Here is a 21,321-nt window from a genome sequence, read left to right as displayed (position 1 = left end):
AACCTACGGTTAGGTCTGTGTACAACTAACTTTACGTATTGAAATCATTTGCAAAAGTTCAGAACATTGTACTTCTGTGCATTTCAATGCAAAACCAGCTTCTGTTTGGTTAATATATACTGGGAGGAGAACAATCCAGAATGTGGCCAGTGTGTGTGTATATAAAGTAAGACAGGCTTGATTTCCTCCAATAAGATTCATTAAAATTTGCATGAACATATTATTTAAGATGATATATGTCTTAGAATCCCAGCATGTTATTTGATACACACACCATGCATCATTCAAATCCACTCATCAGAGTAATGCTACATGCTCATGATTAGCGAGTGAGTAATTTAACCCCTAGCCCTGTTTATTCTCTTTCAATCTTTGCTTGCAAACTTGCGGCATCTTTGCATAGAGCCGTCTTCCGTCCGCTCGAGTTTGTTTCGCTCCGATCCTGCAGCTTCTTTTAGCCCACTTAAGGGCCTTTGGTTTCTAAGGAGGCCATTGTATTTCCTCCATTGCCTAGCAACTATCACCAAGGCCAGCACTCCATTGTTGCTGAGGCAAGGCACCTGCATCGCCTCCAACTTCATCCACATCTCCGCCTTGGTCTCCAGTTCAACAGGCTGATTGGCGGAGTGACATTAATAAAAGGAAGGGGAAAAAAAGAAACAAAAGAATATAGGATGTACACATGGATGGTTTGTGTGTGTGTTGTAAAGGGAATGAGGGAAGGCACAGGTACCCTGGTCAGTTTGAAATCATTTTGAAAGATCTGAGATGGATGTCAGTGAACGCTGGAGGTGGAGGTGGAAGGAGGGACTTTTACACTGGAAAAAAAGGATTTCAACTCAAAATTTTCAGTGACGTCATTTTTTTTTTTTTTTACACAATATCCTTGAATAGCACCTGTGTATGTGTGTGTGCAGGGGTGGGGAGGTTGTCTTTCAGCTTTGAGTAAAAAACCATAACCCATTGCCCACAAAACGCATCCATCAGTATGCACCACTGGCCAGAGAGACGGAGGTGTCCTTTTTTTCCACAGAAGGCCGAGTACATTTTTGGAAGAAATTGCCTCCTTAAGAGGCATAGGCATTGGACTCCTGGTCCTCCACTCGAACAGAACCTCCAGCTTGGTTCACACTCTTCCTCCAAAAGCTCCTCAGCTTTGGTTTCAGGCGTCTGTGTATTTATTTATTTTTTTCAGGTTTTTTTTCCCTTCCCAAAACTCCTACTAACAGTGGGTGATATTTTATGTTCTTTTATTTAAAAGGGGGGAAAAAAGACCTTTTTCATTCATTTTGAGTTTTTGAGAGACAAGGAATTGCCAGGAATGGTGAGTACTACATTTTGGTTCCTGTTGAGATCATTACAGTGATTCTGTGATTAGAACAGTGCTCACTAAGAGACATCTGTTGCTTCTGTACTTTACCAGTGTATGCAATCTTAAAATAAAGACTTCTGTAGGATGATTGCGTACAAGAGCCGCCTCTGAAAACCGCCTTCAATGGACAGCTTTTAACGATAAATGTAATGTATTCAGAAAAACCACAGAATGCCCTGGAAACTTTAGCCAAGTAGCATTTATGGAAAAAGATCCAGTTTGAAGTGTGTGCATACAGGAAAAGTGTAATGTCATACTAATGTAAATGTTTGCAGTGTTATCAGACAGTAAGGTTATGAAGCGATGATGGAGGACTCAAATAAAATACAAAGAGCCAGAAGAAACAGAAGAAGAAAAAACAAGTAAAAAGTCTGTACTTTCAACTTTAAGATTATGTTGCAAACATAGAGTAACACTCATTGCAAAAAAAAAAGTGAACCATGAGTTGTTTGGCTCTTTTTGGTGCTATATCTTTATTTAAAAGGTCCTTTAAAATATTTATAACAGGTTTTATTTTTTAATAAATACCCCTTTCTTTTCCAAAGGAGCATAGGTGTGGAAAAAAGAACCCTCAGGATGTACACTATTAAACAGTCTGAAGTAAAGGGCATGTTTCTTGTTGATGTTCTTTTATTCGTTCATTTGCATTATACTTGGGATCGTACATATTTTGGTTGTAGATTATAATTTACACTAAAAAATCTGACAACTTTTTGGACTGGAAGTGATGTAACAGGGACAGTAGACATCATTATCTTTTTTTGTTATAAATTGGCATTAGCAAGCATGAGACCATATAGTTTTAAATATGGCTCAGGATTTTTTGTAACGTCAGGAAGATTGTATTAATCTGAAATTTCAGTCAATATGGAAAAATGTATGTATTTTATACATCTGTCCACATTAGCCCAACGTTCCACATAGGTTCTCAGCATGATAGACAAAAGAGATGGTCCAGTCTGAGTAGAACAAGTTGAAAGTCAAATGTGAGGTTTTCGAGAGCTTGTTTTTTTTGCATCTGCCCAAGTAGAAGGTCACTGAGGACTAACAGTGCTTTCCTCCTGTGTGTCCAACCTTCACGTATGAGATTAGAGGGCAGTAGATATGGCGATAAGGCTTATTGGATGGCAGCACAAACATTCATTGAAGCTTTCCAGAATGCATTGGGACAGGGACACACTGACATAACTAAAGCCAAGACCTTCTCTTGTTATGACCTGAAAAAGACCAAACTAAGTTTAAGGAGAACTAGCCTGTGTCATTCAGTCAGTGTACTTCATTTAAATGTGTTTTTATCTGACTGAAGTGAGGAAAATTAGCTGTCTTCAGTTTAAAAGCCATTAAGAATTAAACAGACCAAGGTTGAGACAGAGGGATGCTAGAAAGTCCAGTTGGCAGAATTTTAAACCCATTAAGATTTTAACGTACGGCCATTTTCCATTCTAAGGGGGTCTGTTAGTGATATACTTCCCCTTCATTCAAATATTTGTGGAATAATATGAACATATTATCACTTAGTAAACCACCCAAAGTTGAGTCTAAGGGTCTAAACGCTCTAGCTAGCAGCAGCATTAAATCTTTATAACATAACATTTATTTTCATTCACGTTAATAATAGTTATCTTTTTGGATTTGGAGTAAAATAAACATGGCATAAATAAATAAATAAATAACCACATTAAAGAGATGCTAGCTTTTAAGGTTTGTACGTAAGGGCCGTCTGCGTTCATTACTATTATACCCAGTATTTCTGTGTAAGAATGTAATTTCTAAAGCTCATATTTAGAAGAATTATTTCATGACTATAAGCTCCATCACAGTTCCAGTCGAGGCTAAGCTGTGTTAGCATGTGTGTTGTTGTTTTTCTGAGAACTATCTTAATACATTTGTAAAAACGGACGCAGGCCGTTTGAAATTTCACTGTTCCGTCCACTGCAGTGTGGAAGACTAGTGATTTTGTTGTTGTTGTTTTATGAACGAACAACAAATCATAGTCTTCCCTACAGCTCTGGGACCACTCTCTTCTCTGGACCCTCTGAGGTAAAGTTGACGACGACCACATTAACTTCATAAACGCCGCCCTCTGTTGGTGGAACTTAGTGTTAACTACTTTTTTTCAGAAACACAACCATTTTTAAGTTAACCAGATATTAAACCTAACTTAGTTTTTTAGACAAAACGTTGCAGAAGCTGTAGTATGTGAGAGGGCTTCGTAAATCTAAAATGGCGACAGCAATTTGCAGAATCAAATTTACAAAATGGTGGATCATTTTCTTTATATTGGGAGTGTTTATATTTTTTAATGTATTATAAATACAGATTTTAAAGTGCGTTTAAAATTAAAATAAAAGATGAAAAATAAATAAACATATACATTTTAAAATTGGATAAATTAAGAAATTAAATTAAGAAATGATTCTCCCACACACACAAAAAAAAAGAGAAAAGATCAGTGAAAATAAGAGCACAATCTGTAAATTGTAAGAGATAGTTGCGAATGGAAATAGATGTTTCTTTGCCCTTGACCCCACCACCAGGGCTAGAGAAGATGTGAATAACCTGAGAACAAATTTTCTTTCCTATGCACGTCCATTTTTTAATGAAAACATTTTTATCTTCAGCTTTGTGTTTATTGTCAGTGTTTATTGAACACTTTTACTACAACGCTGAACACACAGGCGAGGATAGGTGATGGCTGGAAAGCGTGTGCCTGGTTTACAGCTTTATTTAGAAAAACCTTGCCTTCTAGAACTGGAATTGTCTAATAACTCACAGATGCAAACTCTCAGCCAACCCTAGCCCTGAGGTTTGTAGAAATATGGATAGAAAAGGTCTATAATAATAAGAAAGTGTAAGATTTCCAAAGTTATGCCTTGACCAGTTAACATAGCATCTGTGTAGAATCCTGTATTAAACTTTAGTCTAAATTTACTGTAATATACTTTGGGGAAATGACTGCATTATTAATTTAGACCATTTTTATAAATAAAGTACATATTGATGTCAAATTAAAATGTGTCACTTGTCATTTCTGCACTAACTAAACCCATTTGCTTTGAGGTTTTGTTGTTGTTGTTGCTGTTTTAATCGTTCCTTATTTGGATTTTTTTTATTGAAGACTTCTGAATGTGTGTATTTGAGAATGTTAATCTATATATATATTATAATTGTACTCCAATCTTTATATTGATATAAAATGCAAGGTTACTTCACGTACATTGACTATGTTCTTATTATAATTTTGCAGATGATTACAGTCCAGTTCAACCCTCCCCAGCAATTTGTAACTGACCGCATCAAAATGCACAATAATGTGTAGCTTGAAGAAAAGAGTCGTAACAAAGCAATAGCCTTAATCCCCTTTAATGTTTCAGACAGACAAACAAGTGCTGTCACAAAGAGGCAGGAGAATGAAGAATGGTGACTTCCCCCAGGGCCTGTTTTTCAGGTTGTCCTCGTTGATCTTTTTACTGGGCGGGCAGGATGGCCTTGGTCTGGTCAACCATGTACCTGAGCACGTCCTCTACCTGGGTCTGGACCAGGTCAGTGTAGGGGGCGATCTGAGCCTGCAGAGAGGCAGCCAGGGGCTTGATCTGCTCGTCAATGTTGGAGAGGGGCTTCAGCTGTTCCTGGAGCTTGTCAACCATGGGCTGGAATTGGGCTTTCATCTCCTCTACGTTGGTCCTGGAAAATACACACGTTGGTGAACATTGCAGTTAAGTGTAGCACTAAATGGAATGGGACTTTAAATACAAATTTCAATGAGCTTTCGAAATAACTGTATAATTAAATTATACATGTTTTTTTTAAATATTATTAAAGTGATTTAGAGTGGATCAAATATAATTTCAGCCTTCCTTTCATTATAATATTTTGAATACAAATATATTAGAATATTAGGACTGACATATTGTAAATATTAACCCCTTTGGCTTTTTGGCCACTTTAGCAAGGTCCCAGAACGTGGCAAATATTTGAAGATGACACATATACCATATTGAACAGAGAATAAGGAAATGGGCTCTTTTAAAACGCTAATCAGACGTTAATTGAATGTTGTGCCTGTATTGGTCAGAAACTCACTTGGCCATGTTGGCCAGCTCGGCGCTTTCGATGGATTTCAGGGCATCAACCAGACCCTGGAAGTACTGGCTCATCTTCTGGAACTCCTCAGGAATTTCTCTCTTCATCAGACTGGCGGACTCAGAGCCTGCTTCACACAATGGGACCAGTTAATTACCTTTTAAACACAACTGTAAGCAGACTTGTGATTCCATAATGATTTTGATTATACATCACTGTAGAGTACAGTGTTATTGTGATACGAGACTTACCGATAGCCAGCACAGCAACGAGGGCAGCGACGAGAGCAAACTTCATGGTTGCAGACTGAGCAAGTCTTGGCTAGTGTTTAAACACAAAGACATGCAGATTGGAACTGTTTTTTTAGTGCATATGTATGTTTTAGAAAATACAGAAATATAATTATATTTAAGGAAAAATAATGTCTTCTTTGTTTTTCTTTACTATCTAAAGGAGTAAATACTGATAATGTGAATATGAGCTGCTCTGTGTGAAGACTTGATGAAGAATGGACCGATATAAATGATCCAAAACAACTTTGAATAAATTGTTTTAATAGTAACTTGCATTAGAAATAAAAAGAACTTGTTTGATTTTCCTATAAATTTGCCATTTTGGATTGCCATTGCCATCCATTACAGTTCCTCTATCCTCCTACTAAGTCTCCTTGGCCTTAATTACGAAATAAACCATGGATTCCACCTCAAAATATATGGTATAAATGGATGAGAAGATCTTACCTTCACTCCTGTATAAACTGGACCTGATGGTGCCTTCTCTAAGGAACTGAGGTCTTTTATATAGAACCTGAGACAGTGAGAATGGCACAGATCAAAGGTGATCACAGCTGATGAAATCACTGCTAACTGTGCAAATGCAGTGTTGGCGAACTTTGAAGCTTTACCTGATACAGAGGAGATCATCTCAAAGTTCAAGACTCTCTCTCTCTCTCTCGTCCCCTTGCTTTCAATTCAATGACTTCATCACTTTTAAATGAGAATACTGCACATGTAGCACAGCTCTGGAATGGACAGTGCTGAAGGATGCTGCTGAGCTTGTATAAGAGCTGACCTTTATCTGTTGTGTATTTGAAACACACTCTCTGCTAGGTCCTTTGCATATGCAGTATAATACAGACATGGGTGATATTTCAGAAAACATATCTCTACAAATACATGAATACATATTGGCAACATAACATTTATCATAATAACACAATTTTACACTGCGAATTCATAAACAATCATCAGGCATACATAAACATTTGGGAAAAGCTATTACAACACTGTGAACGATTCTGACTCAGTAAGCTTCTGTATAATAGAGAAATCCTTGCAAACAAATCAGAGAGATTTGTTTTTACAACTAACCAAGAATTAAAAGTCCCTTTTAATATTAATCCTAGTGATATATAATATATAAGATCTAGTGACATATATATTTATTAATATTTCTATTTACTCTGTGCAGTATTATTGCCAAGAGTCGAAGTAAATATCTGCAATTCAGACTCAAATCAAGGCCCTGTGAACACTCAGCTATTACTTGTTAGTTTAATATTTATTAGGTCAAAGTCTGCCCTCGCCAACACGCCTCTCATTGTATCACTCACTGATTGGCTTTATCTGAAGACTCTGCTGGTGATGTACCCTGACAAACCCTCAGCTGAAGTCCATTTTCAGGCAGATAAAGGAGCCAAGAGCACTGATGTCTATCTTATTTAATTCCACTGGAAGATATTTACGTCATCTAAACCGTGATTAGGCCTCTCTTACACGACGATATACTGACCTCTGCCTTCTCCGAACAGTTTTGATCATTCATAAAGAAATATTCCAGCATTATGGTCATTAGAATATGACAGCTGCCCTTTATATTACTTTCAAGTATCAAAATATGAAATGGTTCGGGGATTAATTTCCATTCACAGTGAAAAACGTCTCCTATAAAGTAAACACACAAAGATTTGTCAAAACAAATGCCGCAGAAAGAAATTATGCTGACAGAACTGGAGCATTCCTTTTTAATATTTCAGTGCAAACTGAGTCCAGATTTAATAAAAGCAGCAATGACCAGTTGATTTTTTTACTTCACATTTGGGTTTGTGGTAACTGTTCTAAAAATATGGTGAAAATTGCCTTGTGTTGGTGCTAGCGCTCAAAGCCATATTTGTGTTGCTATATTATGATACCAAGGTACAAAGCTAGCTAGGCTTGTGTAGCCTTGTTTTTGTTCTTTTCCTTTCTCTCTTCTCTGCCATGTGTGAACCCCCATAGAGTCCAGCAGAATGGACCGAATTCATGTTAAAAACAGCACTTGTGCCCCTTCCAGCGGCGTTATCAAAGTCGATCTCAGTTCAGTGGCTCAGTCAATTGGCCCTATGGGAGGTAGCACATTTTATAAAATGGCCACCCTTCTTCTGTGCGATTTGAACACTCCACTTCTCAGCATGAGCCAAAGTACTCAAACTAACATTGGGGAGATAATTGGGGAAAGGGAAAAAAAAAATACATGCTTAGCAACGCAGAGACAGGTTGAGTATAGCAGAAACTCTCAATACAACAATACTGATCACACGGTATCCAAATGTAGCATTACAATCATTCACAAAAACATGGGTGAACTATAGTACCCAAATACCCTGTTGTTTGAGACTATTACACTGAAATAAAATGTATTAATTTGATCAATTTGACCCTGAAAGAGAAGTTTGCACAGTCCAAGCAACAACACTCCATTGTAAAATATAAACAAGAAAAGGACACATTTTGAGGAATTGAGAGAATACTGGAGACATGGAGAAATTGATGAACATTGATGGCTGCTCTGATAGGTTTTAAAATATATATAAAGTTAGGAGTGGCCTACAAATGAGTGCCTTTGGAATTGGGAGTAAACGTGGAGCAGTTTACTCATGTTTCTAGTGTTCAATGTTCCCCCATTTCTACATGTTTTTTTTTTTCAGGGTCCTATGTGTCCCCAGCATCATATATTCCCAGTTTATACGTGTGCTTTATTAGGGTCATATGTTCCCCTGTTCAAATGTGCTCCCCCGTTCCCCAGTTCTACATATGTGCCATCCCATGGTCCTATGTGCTTTCCAAGGTAATTTCCCATCCAGCTGTGTGCTGCACTTTCTTGGTGGTGGAGGCAAATCTCTAATGGTCCAAGGAATTTAAAGCGCTTTGGGTGGTTATTTAAGCGTTGTAAGAAGTACCAGAGACTGCGAGGTTGCTGCCCGCCTGTGATAAAGGAGTCCGGGGTTGTAATAGTGGTGAAGTGCAGTAGATGGCGATGTTGGAGGATCGTTCTCTGTTTTCATTCTTTCTGTGGTCAGCGGTGCGTTTAGGGGAGTGCTTGGTGCGCATGCGCATCACCATCCAAACGAACAGACATCATGGCGGACGTGCTGGATCTTCACGAAGCGGGAGGAGAGGACTTTCCTATGGACGAGGATGGGGATGGTATGGGTTTACTCTTTTTTTTTTCAATTTTTTTTACTTTAATTAAGTCCTGCCAGTGGTCACTGCTGTTTGTTTTCGTTAATGTGTCCGGGGTGAGGTGTATATTCGGAGTGAGGCCTGGTCCGCCTGCTCAACCAAACATCCCCACAAAGCTACACCAGAATAACTAGCTTTACTCCGCTGTTTAGAGACAGAACAGCGGGCTGGATATGACTCTCTAAATTCACGTTAATATAGATTCGCTACACTATAAACGCTAAGGTGTAAAATGCCAAGCTTTTTATTCTAATTTGTAGTTCCACCTTAAATGATGCCTGCCGGATACAGGAGACTGAGGCGCCGTTTAAGGTGGAGCGGGAAAACTCTAAACGAAGGCCTCCGTTTAGCTCGTCTAGGAAGCCTAAGCAAGACAATAATTCAATGTTTAAATAGAACAAATAATAGAAACACGCTTTTCCTTTATTATTAATACTATATCTTTTTTTAAAATGTGAAAATGCAGCAGGGCTTGTGTAATCTGTAATTTATATTGTAAAAAAACTGCATGTTTCTACTGTTTTTGTTTGTTTAAGCACCTTAAGGATTGCTGCTCAATTTCGTTGTACCTGTGCAATGACAATAAAGGCTATCTATCTATCTATAAGGCTCTGCATCCAATGAAAATATTGCTCATTAACCCACCAGTTTTAAGTCATAACCAAGTGATTCAAACTCTAAAAACTCACTTCTGTTCTTCAAAAATATACAAATAGAAATTATTTTCAAGGGGAAAAAAAGCCATGTGCTAAATGCTTAGATGCTAAGCTAAAATTTACATTTCATTCAGTGTCTGAGGATCCAGGAATATCAGTTCCCGGTTTATGATGTAAGAAACCTTGACTGTCAGAATCCTCTTGGTTGAGATTGTCTTTAGAAAATAGGCTCAGGGTTTTGCTGCATGATACAATGCAATCATCCGCAAGTGCAAACAAGAACACAACACAATACATATTGTTTATTTTTATGATACATGCGCTTCAGTGTCCTTCATTTAATGTTGCACCAATATTTTTCCTGCACTAAATAAATGCACATACACACTATCACATTTCCAACTGTAATTTGTATGTTAATGAAACAGTCTTTGTGCTCTCAATAAAAGACTGTAATCTCACTCCTTACAGTTTTCTTTTGAAATCTATGTGAAAGATGTGCACACTGCTTACTTACTACTGCACATATTACAGCCTGCTTTCTTGGCATTCTCATCACAGACCTTGAAATATCTCCCAACATCCGATATTTGGTGCAGTAGCATCTGGTTCGGTCACATTATAAGTGTGTAACACAGATTTGCAAAGATGTAAATCAGCAGAGTGTTGTGTTTAAGGCAAAACTCAATACGGATGCTGCATTCCTGAGCTGTTAATGGCTATTAGGCTTTGGTGTAAATATAATAACTTCACCTTTGCATGGTATTGTAGAAACTAGTGGTTCTTCACCTCCTAATCGAAAACATCTTTGTGTATTCTGTCCATAATTCCTAGTTCATATGCTGATATTTTTCATAAGTTTAGTAAGGTTTATCATGGTACAACCATTCCTGTTTTACTCATCTTGAAATGTTTGATTTCACAGAGAGCATTCACAAGCTAAAGGAGAAAGCTAAGAAGAGAAAAGGACGTGGTTTTGGATCTGGTAAGACGTTTTAACCTGTTGCAAAACGGGTCCATTTTTCTTCTATAATGTTTGGAAAATGTTAGCGTGTTCAACTGCAGGCTGTAGAAAAGCATTTGTGTTCCTCTCCAGACGAAGGAGCGAGGTCCAGAGTGAGAGAAGACTACGATACAGTGGAGCAGGATGGCGACGAGCCTGGCCCACAGAGATGTGAGTTCAGTCGGCTCCGTTTAGAGATTTACGCTTTAGCTGTTGAGTTTACAGCTTTGGAAGGATGAAATGTGCCAGTCTTTAACTTGCTCTGAATATGTTTACAGCCGTTGAAGGATGGATCCTCTTTGTCACTGGGGTTCACGAGGAAGCAACAGAGGAAGACATCCATGACAAATTTTCAGAGTTCGGTGAAATCAAGAATCTCCATCTCAATTTGGACAGAAGGACAGGTTATCTCAAGGTCAGTCTGTTTTTTTTGATGCTCAATTACGTTCGTCTGATTTATTATGAGTGCTTAGAAGGAATTGGAATGGAAAGTTGAAGGAACCCTACATGATCTTTACCTAAAACATTACCGCTTAAATCACTGTGATGCTGCACTAACCACTAATAGGGAGAATAGAGACTCTTTTGTCACTACTCTTGGCTCAGCACTGCAGAAACTGCACTATGTAACTTGTGGAGGAGTTGAAGGCCGTCCCCTCCGCATTGATTTCGGTACAGTGCTGTAAAAATGGGGCGTTGTTCCACATTTTAAGTGATCTGTACAGTTTGTTTTCACTTGTTAATATAAAGAATGAGGAAAACCAACCAGCTGCTTAAAAAATGATTCCATAAGCACACCAGCTGTTTGTGATTGGTAAATTGTGAATGTTCAATGTTCTTCAAGTACTGACCCTAAAAATGTGCTCAAAATAATGACAATACAGCCAATATCCACTAAGTGGCAGTATTTTACCAAAGGGAAAGAAGGTTACGTTTTCTGCTGTGAAATGTGAATGTTTAGCTTTTTATTACTTCATTGCTTTTGATATTGACACAGCTGAGTTTATAGAGCGTCCAATTCAGATCTCAGTCTCAGTAACACGAGTTACAGGAACTCACTCCACTTTGTGGCAGTTCTGGTGGTTTCGTCTGTTTCAAATGATCTCAGGGAAATTATTTAAGATATTTTTAATTAAGATATTTTTCAAGAAATGTTTGTGATATTCATTTACGGCTGGACAATAATTAAACATTACTATATCTCAATATTCAGTGTTTCAATAACCATTGATTTTTTTTACACCAAATATTATTTATGTCAATTGTCAGTGACGGTGATTACAGGGCACTTCCGTTAGTTCATTGCACTCCATTTTAAAGGTAGTTTAATTATATTAACATTGACAAAGCCAGTAGGTTTATGTTTGACGGTGGTGTCATGTTTCTGCTTGTTATTGGCAGTTTTTCTGTTGGTTTTATTGTTCACGATGATGTCATGTTATATCTTATCAACCAAAATCAAGAAATATATCGTGTAAATTTTGTCCATATCGTCCAGCCATGTTCATATACAGGGGGTTCTCGACTTACGACATTGATCCGTTCCTATGTCGCGCCGTAAACCGATTTTCGGTTTAAGTCGGAACATACTGTACGTAAGTAACATGCTGTAAGCACTTATCCTATCCTAACACCTATCCTCCTCGGTCCCGACCCGCGTTACGACGCAAAACAAGGCTTTATACAGTAAATGGGAGATGTGTCGTAACCACGAAACATCGTAACTCGGGACTGACGTAACCCGAGGACCTCCTGTATTGCCAACTACTATGAGGAGGTTTAATAGAAAAAAAAACGTTCTGTAACCACATTAGTGTAATGTTTGTTTGTCATAGGGCTATGCGTTGGTGGAGTATGAAACATACAAAGAGGCCCAGGCTGCGATGGAGGGGCTGAATGGACAAGATCTCATGGGTCAGCCCATCAGCGTTGATTGGTGCTTTGTCAGGGGGCCACCAAAAAGCAAGAGGAGGTATGTATACCATAATGATAAAGAGAAGTGTAGCCTGTTGATGCCTTTTTTTTGGGGGGGGTGGGGGGAAACGGGGCATTAACCCCATTCATTAGTTTAATAAAAGTACATTTAAATTCTGTATGTTTTTGTTTTTAATTAAAATTATGACCCTAAATAGTGCCATGTTGTGGTTACTAGCTTCTGTTCATTGTTAGTCAAACATAACAAACTCAGTTGGAAGCCTCCCTTCCCTTTATTTGTATATTGTTTGTCTTTTCTTGGCCTTTGCCCCATCACTGCACTGTGGCTCCACAAGACCAAAAGTTTAGACTTCACATATTATAAGCTTAAGATGGAGATTTTTGAAGACATTTTTAACTGGATCATGGGATTCACTGCTCAGTTTGAGTTAAAGGTTTTGCTCATTTTTTTTCACGGTGTGGACGGTGGTACTTGTTGTTTGTCACATTAATGGATTTCTTGTAAAGGTGGGATGACATCGGTAGAAAATGCCTGATGAGATATTAAAGGAACAATAAATCATATTCAGTCCTGTAACAAATCTGTCCTGAAAAAGTGCATGCTATTTTTCCCTCTTCCTGTGGGGAAGTCTGAGTACTTGACCCTCTTCAAGCTTGGTGTTTTGTTCAATATTCACTGTGGTGTAATTTGTTAATGACAAAGGTGCAGTCATTTAATCTTTAATATCAGGTACTGACCAACAGTGAGGGTTTTTATCCCCTTTAATCAAATTAATTTCTTGGTTTTTTAACAGTGGATAGAAGCTAGTGACCCTGCAGTGACTTGTTTGTTGGTGTAACTCTCTCGTCATTGCTTTTCTTGAGAACAGCAATGGCTTCTTCACAAACACACTGTCTTTCCACTCATTTAGGCAAAAAGCAAATTTTTGCTTCATTTGTCCATTATCCGTAAACGAGACAACACTCATTATCAGCTTCCCTTAGCTTAGCCATTTCTGCAGACAAGGTCAGTTTGATGCCAGAGACGCAGCTGTTGGATGTAACTGCACTTACGGTTCCTGCAACCCATTGGATCGTTTGAAAAATGCTCATTTTATTTCCATAACAAGCAATGTGCATTGTGTAAAGCAGATGCCAATACGCATCTTTTGGAATACCTGGCAGGTCATGTGCAGCCCTCTGTGTATGGGCTGGAGGTCACTCAACCTTGCTTTAATGAGTACGATTTGATGTGAATTATTGTTTTATGTTTAGATCTAATAAGTATACACTTAAAAGCCCTTAAGGCTGGTGTTTAAAAGCTAAAGTGTATAATTAAATAATGCCCCCCCCTCTGTTTTTTCCACAGGGGTGGGAGAAGACGTAGCAGAAGTCCAGACAGAAGACGTCGCTGATTTTTTTTTTCCTCTTCAGCATCCGCTACTTTGCCTTTTGGCAAAGTATGGCAGTGTGTATTTCAATAATGGGTTGTTTTTAGATATTAAAGCTTCTTTTTCCTTTGTTTTTCTGTGGTGAATGTCATCCAAACTGCCGTCTGTGTTTTCTGGTTAAACCCGAGGAGCTGTGGCAGCATTTGTAATATTAAAGTGGCTGTATAGTATTGGTTCCATGGTTTTACTTAATTTTTGTACAAAATTTGAAGAAACTTGTCCTTAAAAACCCTCATTTAACATGTCAGAACATGTAATCCATATTCATTATAAAGATGGTGGTTTCTACACCTCCAATAAATTTGTTTTGGACTAAATGCTTGTGTGTTCTTATCTGTTTAATGTACTGAGTTTATTAGGAAACAAAATACTCCAGACCCTACAAACATTCACTGTCAGAATTGTATATTTGTGGATTATTTTTGGCTTTACCACTATTTGACCGTTCTCAGCATTGCATATAAAGACAAAGATTACACCTGTAGGCCCACTGGTGGTTGTGGATAGTGAATAAAAACTTACAGAAGTATATAAATACCTTGAAAATCATGTTTTCAATTTTGTTATACTCTAGATAATGTGTTGAGTGAAATTAAACATGACTCAGCGATTCAGACAGTCGGGCTTTCTTACATCATAAACTCAAGGAACCAATCCTGCCAACTGGCGGAGTGGTAGGTGGGTAGGTGGAGGCAGGATTCATAGATCCCTGCTTACTGTTTCTTGGAACTAAAACTACAGTGAATGATTTTGGGGATTTACCCTTTAACAGGTGGATTTTGAAGGACTCAAACTTTTAAACATAGTTATTCAAATAAAAACAGTAAAAGTATGTTGAGTGGGTGTCTGGAAATTCCTGCCTGTGCGCCTGACGAGAACTGTGACGACGAAAACGTCTCGTAATGACCCCAAGAGTCTCCCACATTCCAGCATCATCGCGATGATGTCATGACGAAGTTGGTGTGGGGGGGAAAAAACAGCACGTCACTTACAAAGTAGCGTCTGGTTCATTGGCTCGGTGAGCGGCCACCCGCCCACATGCGATACCTGCAGCCAATCAGAGGGCCGTACGGCGAACGCTCGGATTCTGAGCCCTAACGGTCGGATGTTCTCTGAACTGATTGGTCCGATTTGCGTCACTCAAGTGGAACGGCTCGTCCTGATTGGCGGAGGACAAAGGGGAGCTCTTTTTCACAGAGGGTTGGCTTTTGGTGCGCTTCGGTTGACATTGTTGTTGTTGTGGGAGTAAGAATGTAACGTTACTTTATTGTCAAGTCCCTGTAAGGCGTCGAAAACAAGTGCAACTTTTGGATTAAGTGCCTGCGAGAATTACAAGAGCGACGAAAGCGGGAATGGGTCGCTGAGAGGGAAAGTGGAGCTCGGAGGCCGCTCAGGCTGAGGGTAAGCAGACAACGGCCACTACTCGCTCACATTAACACTAGCTAAAGCGTTAGCCATGACAGAGACTGGGGAGAGAGAGAAGATAAACGGCGGACAACGGGTTTCACTGGGGAGCTAGTCGTTTAACTGAATTCTCTGCAACTTAATAGGCACCTGGACCTTATTTTATGGCGTTTACATCACAATTTACTGTAAAGACCAAATACTAATTGTACCAAGTACAACTGTAAGTCATTCACTCGCTGTTTAACTTATAACGTTAGTAGGTGCCACTAACTTCTCCTCCCCTCATTTTTCCCCCACAGCTTTGGTCCTGAAACCCATTAAAGGGCCAATAGCCAACATTTTTTATTTTTATTTTACTCTTTTCTTCTGGGGTTTGGGTGGCTTCATGATTGTGCTTCGTTTAAAGGTACATTAGGCGATTTTATTTCTTGTTCTAACAACTTCAAATTAACCATATAATGTAAAGGAATAATTAGAGAAACACATTTTTAGCAATGGCTCCAAGCAGGCGTTTTCTGTGCCTGAGAAAACCAGTTTGAAAAGCTGCAAGTCCTTCGGGATGGAGTTGTTGTTATTGTTCGCCTGCTTGGCCACTAGAGGTCGCCTTGACTGATGTGCTAGTGCAGTGTTCGAGTTTCGGGGTTCGAAACCTCAGGCTCGAGGTAGGAGAACTACTGTAATTACAAAGACAGGGACACCCGTGAAGTAGCGTAGTGCACCTTTAACCCTGGTATTTGTTCAAACTCAGTGTTTTCAAAAAATATCTCGGGTGCAATGTATTATTTTAACAGGTCTTCTTTACTCACTCCCAGTTTTAAGGTAGAGATTAAACACAGCACTAGTGACACTCAATGTGTATAAGGTTCCACACTAATGACCCAGGTTCATAATGGACGTAGTGGGATATAGTGTTTTTATAATGTACTAGGAGAGGCAGGACAAGTGATGTAGGTATGCTTTATTAATATGTTAATTCTTAACTTTAACCACCAACCTATAGGAATGGGCTATGTTCAAGAATACCTTTAATAAACCAAGGTATTGTCTTTATTTTCTGGCTGTTGTGGTGCCATATAAATGACATCTGTCCTGACTGGTTGAACTTGTTCAAAATGCAGTCTCGACTGAATAATCTTAAGTCCCTCTTCATTTTTCTGCAGTGCACACAGATCTTTGACTATGTGATTAGTTCCTGCCTCTATGTCCACCCACATTTTTGGGCCCTCACCAGCAAATTGACAACCTCGTCTTGCTAGCTGCTTTATAGGTTTATGATGTATGAAGTCCTAGCTGTCTGAATCCACGCATTTAAACGGTCTTTGGAATAGTTTCAGAGTTCTGCTTGTTTCAGTTGAGGTACGTTTTCCGGCATATAAATCACACCACACGAACCGCGCATCTCCAAAAGAGTAACACTTCAGGAGAAGGAAGAAACCTTCTTAAATTTAAGTGGAAGACACTATACAAAAATATGTTAATTCCTATTAATTTTGAGGCATTCCTATTGGTCCATTCATCACGAAGTGTGAAAGTGCGCAGCAGGTAGTGCCGCAGTCACACAGCTCCAGGGACCTTGAGGTTGTGGGTTCGATTCCCGCTCCGGGTGTCTGTCTGTGAGGAGTGGGGTTGTGTTCACCCTGTGTCCGCGTGGGTTTCCTCCGGGTGCTCCGGTTTCCTCCCACAGTCCAAATACACACGTTGGTAGGTGGATTGGCGACTCAAAAGTGTCCGTAGGTGTGAGTAAATGTGTGTGTGTTTGTGTTGCCCTGTGAAGGACTGGCGCCCCCTCCAGTGTGTATTCCCGCCTTGCGCCCAATGATTCCAGGTAGGCTCTGGACCCACCGTGACCCTGAACTGGATAAGCACTTACAGATAATGGATGGATGGATGTTTTTCTTCACACAGTGACGATGTGTTAAAATCCTTCTTTTTTTGCACTGGAGGGGGCCTTTAACTTGCCTCCAGGACAGGAACTGTACACCCCTGATGTTGCGTATTAGGCCTTTGAAGAGACATGGGGCCAGTTTCATTTACAAGGACTAAACTTTGTCTTGACATAGTCTGGGGTCTTTCAGCATTCAAAAGTCTAGGCTTGGGCTTGAACCAGGAAACCGTCCACCAGCCTGGTGTGGACTCCTATCTTACCGACTTGCTGATTACCTACTCACATAGGCCAGGGCTTGTTGTACGAGAGTTTGATGTAAGCGTTCGTAAGTGAAAGTGGATTAAAAAGTCTAACTTAATTTAGACATCTCTCGGCTTGTTTTCAGGGTGGATTAAACCGGCGTAAACACTCGCAGGTAACAGAGCACTGCAGTCAGCAGACATGGCCTTTTGGATGATGGCCTTAGGTGGCGATGTCTTCTACTGTACTTTTTTTAATGAATAAAAAGTTGAATATAAAGTTGTAGAGTGGTGTGAACCCAGTGTAGTGTCAGTCATCTGGATGTTTACTTCAGCAAACAGCTACAGCTTTACCAGAGTGAAGTAAAATGGACTCCCATTCTTGTGAGCCAATATGTCAGGCACAGCCTAAGGCACTGAAAGTCGACCAGAAATCAGAACTGACCTGTGTGCCTTGTCGGTTCCTGTCCCTCGTCGTATTAATCTCGATTCATCGTCTGGTTTAAAAGACCGTGCTATCATCTTCTCGTTATAATTTCCTCAGAAATAAGATGATTTTCCGCAGTGGCCTAAATGGCTTAATAATTTAGATTTTGTCAATAAGGCTCAGAGGGTGGGGAAAAATAACATTAAGCAGTCATTGCGAATAAGAATGAATGTTTTCCACCATTCCCACCTGTTATCAAGAGAAAGAGCAAGTCAGAGAACCTCCCTAATTCAGTCAAGCGTACACTGTTACAACAAATAAAATGAGTAATATGTAGTTGATGTTGACTCACATGGATGTCCAAGTAAGGGTGGGCGATATGACAAAAATAAAATGTCATGACGATGATATTATTGGTTGAGATGTTAGACAGGTAAAGATCCACATTTAAAGAACACTATAAATAGCTACACTTTTTTTATTTTATTTTAAATTCCACTTTTAACAAACATTGTGCTGCACAAAATTCAATTAAACTGGAATACAGTGTTTTTATTTTATAATTTTTTTAAGGAATTGAAAATGATATACGCACGCAATTAAATTTGTGACATAATTGATGAGAAAGAAAACAGATATCATATTGTCCTCCTAACTTAACTCAACATGGTGTTTAACCATTGGTATTTGTCAGGGCTGCTCTGAGCAAGTGGAAAGGGAAGAGCTCTCTGATACTCTCATTATCGTACTTGCTGCAAAGCGAAGGCCTGGGCCACTCGCCTGTCACGGCCAGCATCCTCACAATGTGCGCATAGGGTTACACTAGGCCCTGAATTATTCAGGTCTTTATTTACAAGCTCTTTTGTCAGCTTGTTGTCCAGAGTAGGCAGCCAATCCCAAACATGAAAGTAGGGCAGGCAAACAAGGTCTGTCGTTTTTAGGCCTGTAGGCCTTGTTTTTCTTCCTTTGTTGGGGAGGAAAAGTCACATTATTGATAAAGATTGAGAGCCTCCTCTAGCTGTGTCCTAAGCTTTCGAGTCTTGTTGAAAAACAGCTCAGCTATTTAGTATAAGGTTTTTGAACGGAAATATCGTGAAAGAGATGGTAAAAAAAGTAGCACAGCTTCGTTTCAATTTTACTTTACCTTTGAAATAAATCTACCAGAGAGCTTTTGAGTTTGTTCATTTAGCTCTGTGTGGAGAGTCATGTTGTTGCTAAGAATCTGAGATGGCTTTTAGTTGCTGTTTAGTTTCCTTTGCTAATGGTGTGCACATGCTAGCACGTGAATAGTGCCATCCTTTACCCGTAATTCAACGGCTTCAGTTGCTTCCCGTGTGGTGTTCTGAGTAATCATGTGACAAACAGCAAGCTTTAAAAGTAAGTTAATGCAATAGGTATTTGTTAGGATGCCATTAAATAACACACACATCAAATTTGAATTATCACCTAAACCAAAAACACAGATGCCACTACATATATACACCAATGGCTGATATGATTCCAGTCAGGGCCATATGACTACAAATCAATATCATAATTAATTGAATATTTAATGTGTGTGTGTGTGATTGTGCTGAACGGGCGCGTGGGATTTACTTTGATCACTTAACTTTGACAATTTATTTTGTCAGTGTTTACATTTGACCTCTTTATATTCTGTGTTGTTTTCACTAAAATCAAAACTCGTTCAAATGAGAGAGAGAGCAATTTTCCTTGCTACAAGCTGCTCGAGCTGCTCGGTTGGCTTCAGTGTTTAGGTTCTCCTCCATGTTTTTTCCATGAGGCAAATTAGATGTAGCAGAATTGTGTGACTACATACACAGTAGTGTGGTTTCAAAGGGACAGCACATGAATGCACAGTAGAGGACAGAAGTTGGCACAACTAACAAAAATTGATATATAGAATTAAAAGAAAATCAATTTAATTGATATAGGCAAGATGTTCGTTCATTCATTATCTGTAAGCGCTTATCCAGTTCAGGGTCACGGTGGGTCCAGAGCCTACCTGAAATAATTGGGCGCAAGGCGGGAATTCACCCTGAAGGGGGCGCCAGTCCTTCACAGGGCAACACAGACACACACTCACACCTACGGACACATTTGAGTCGCCAATCCATCTACCAACGTGTGTTTTTGGACTGTGGGAGGAAACCCACGCGGACACAGGGAGAACACAAACTCCTCACAGACAGTCACCCGGAGCGGGAATCGAACCCAAAACCTCCAGGCCCCTGGAACGGTGTGACTGCGACACTACAAGATGTTGTTGATTTATAATTCCTGAATATTAATTTTCTAATAATTTTCTCCCTGTGTCTGCATGGGTTTCCTCCGGGTGCTCAGGTTTCCTCCCATGGTCCAAAAACTCATTGGTAGGTGGATTACCAACAAGTGAATGTCTGAGTGTGTGTTGCTCTGTGAAGGATTGGCGCCCCCTAAACAGTGTGTTCCCACCTTGCGCCCAGTGATTCCAGGTAGGCTCCGGACCCACCGCGACCCTGAACTGGATAAGCGCTTACAGACAATGAATGACTGAATAAATAATTTCAGGATCATTTCATGTTCCTAAATACCTGATGCATTGTGACATCATCATCATCACAATGTGCTCATGTGCAAAAGCCACATGGTGGGACATACAAAGTCAAATAAGGTCAGCTATATCAAACGCGTAATACCACTACATATTTTCCTGCTTAATAAGGAAGGAAAATTCAACACTATATTTCATGACTAATCCCCCAAAGTCATCTGTCTAAGAGAACTTCATTTACTCTGATTTAAGGGTTCTTTGATACAAGTTTGTTGAAAGTGAGTGACCTGAAGGCTCTACATTTACAGCAAACCACCAATCAGTCATTCTTCATCAGCTGACTTCATGCTGGATTGATATTATTTTATTATATGAATGCAGTGTGTTTATCTCATAGAGCTGGTTTCCCAGACAGTGATTAAACTTAGTCCTGGACTATGTCTTCCTTCCAGTGGAAAGTCACAATTCAAAGTGCTGTGTAGTGCAGGACTAGGCTTAATCCATGTCTGGGAAACCACCCCATAATGTCCCTTCAGAAGAGCAGTCCCAGCGCTCACATGTTTTTGTTTGGTGCCTTGATTGAACAACATTTCTGCTTTAATATAGTTTTATCACTGCATTTTTGGCTAAATTTCTTCTCAATTATTACTTGTCACCAGTTCTACTCTTCAGAGAGTCACCCCCTGGATCCAGTGCCACCAGCCTCAGGACATTTTCAACCCTCAGCACCCTCTCTTCACAACTGCTTATGTTGTGTCTGAAGCAGTGTTTCAGTGCCTGTCTTTAGTCTTGTTCAGCTCCGGGATAAAAACTGAGCAAGTGAATGTTCTCCTGTGTGACTGATTGGAAGC

The 21,321-nt window shown here is 39.5% G+C and overlaps 3 protein-coding genes across 4 annotated transcripts in view; 2 read left to right on the top strand and 1 right to left on the bottom strand.

The window, feature by feature from the left end:
• Positions 1 to 4,600: 4,600 nt before the first annotated feature.
• LOC136667445 (type-4 ice-structuring protein-like) lies at positions 4,601 to 6,429 on the bottom strand. 2 transcript variants are annotated; one of them, XM_066645021.1, is made up of 5 exons: positions 6,360 to 6,429; positions 6,196 to 6,262; positions 5,707 to 5,776; positions 5,456 to 5,582; positions 4,601 to 5,056 (listed from the first exon to the last, which is right to left on the bottom strand). In XM_066645021.1, the coding sequence occupies exons 3-5, from the start codon at positions 5,750 to 5,752 to the stop codon at positions 4,840 to 4,842; spliced, it is 390 nt and encodes a 129-aa protein (XP_066501118.1). In that variant the 5' UTR covers positions 5,753 to 5,776; positions 6,196 to 6,262; positions 6,360 to 6,429; the 3' UTR covers positions 4,601 to 4,839. The 2 variants fall into 2 exon arrangements, with proteins under 2 accessions (XP_066501118.1, XP_066501119.1); XM_066645022.1 differs by lacking the exon at positions 6,360 to 6,429 and having other exon boundaries at positions 6,196 to 6,278.
• Positions 6,430 to 8,772: 2,343 nt separating this feature from the next.
• On the top strand, positions 8,773 to 14,296 carry rbm8a (RNA binding motif protein 8A). Its single transcript, XM_066645020.1, has 6 exons — positions 8,773 to 8,919; positions 10,537 to 10,596; positions 10,708 to 10,785; positions 10,893 to 11,029; positions 12,450 to 12,586; positions 13,898 to 14,296. The coding sequence occupies exons 1-6, from the start codon at positions 8,853 to 8,855 to the stop codon at positions 13,941 to 13,943; spliced, it is 525 nt and encodes a 174-aa protein (XP_066501117.1). The 5' UTR covers positions 8,773 to 8,852; the 3' UTR covers positions 13,944 to 14,296.
• A 917-nt stretch (positions 14,297 to 15,213) lies between these two features.
• The window catches only part of otud7b (OTU deubiquitinase 7B), a 40,494-nt gene continuing 34,386 nt past the window's right edge, over positions 15,214 to 21,321 (top strand). The window contains exon 1 of the mRNA XM_066645019.1: positions 15,214 to 15,380. The gene's annotated coding sequence lies outside the window, so the exon portion shown is untranslated. The remainder of the gene's footprint in view (positions 15,381 to 21,321) is intronic.

This window comes from Hoplias malabaricus, chromosome 1 (assembly GCF_029633855.1).
Source record: "Hoplias malabaricus isolate fHopMal1 chromosome 1, fHopMal1.hap1, whole genome shotgun sequence".
NCBI classification, from domain to species: domain Eukaryota; kingdom Metazoa; phylum Chordata; class Actinopteri; order Characiformes; family Erythrinidae; genus Hoplias; species Hoplias malabaricus.
Note: the sequence above shows the minus strand (reverse complement) of the source record. Positions and strands in the feature narration are given on the sequence as shown.

Excerpts from the sequence above, each read along its gene's own strand:
- rbm8a (XM_066645020.1), top strand. The coding sequence starts at position 8,853 with ATGGCGGACGTGCTGGATCTTCACGAAGCGGGAGGAGAGGACTTTCCT. Across the intron at positions 8,920-10,536 it reads TATGGACGAGGATGGGGATG|AGAGCATTCACAAGCTAAAG; the intron begins GTATGGGTTTAC and ends TTGATTTCACAG. Across the intron at positions 10,597-10,707 it reads AGGACGTGGTTTTGGATCTG|ACGAAGGAGCGAGGTCCAGA; the intron begins GTAAGACGTTTT and ends GTTCCTCTCCAG.
- LOC136667445 (XM_066645021.1), bottom strand. The coding sequence starts at position 5,752 with ATGAAGTTTGCTCTCGTCGCTGCCCTCGTTGCTGTGCTGGCTATCG. Across the intron at positions 5,583-5,706 it reads CGTTGCTGTGCTGGCTATCG|GCTCTGAGTCCGCCAGTCTG; the intron begins GTAAGTCTCGTA and ends TGTGTGAAGCAG. Across the intron at positions 5,057-5,455 it reads GAGCTGGCCAACATGGCCAA|GACCAACGTAGAGGAGATGA; the intron begins GTGAGTTTCTGA and ends TGTATTTTCCAG.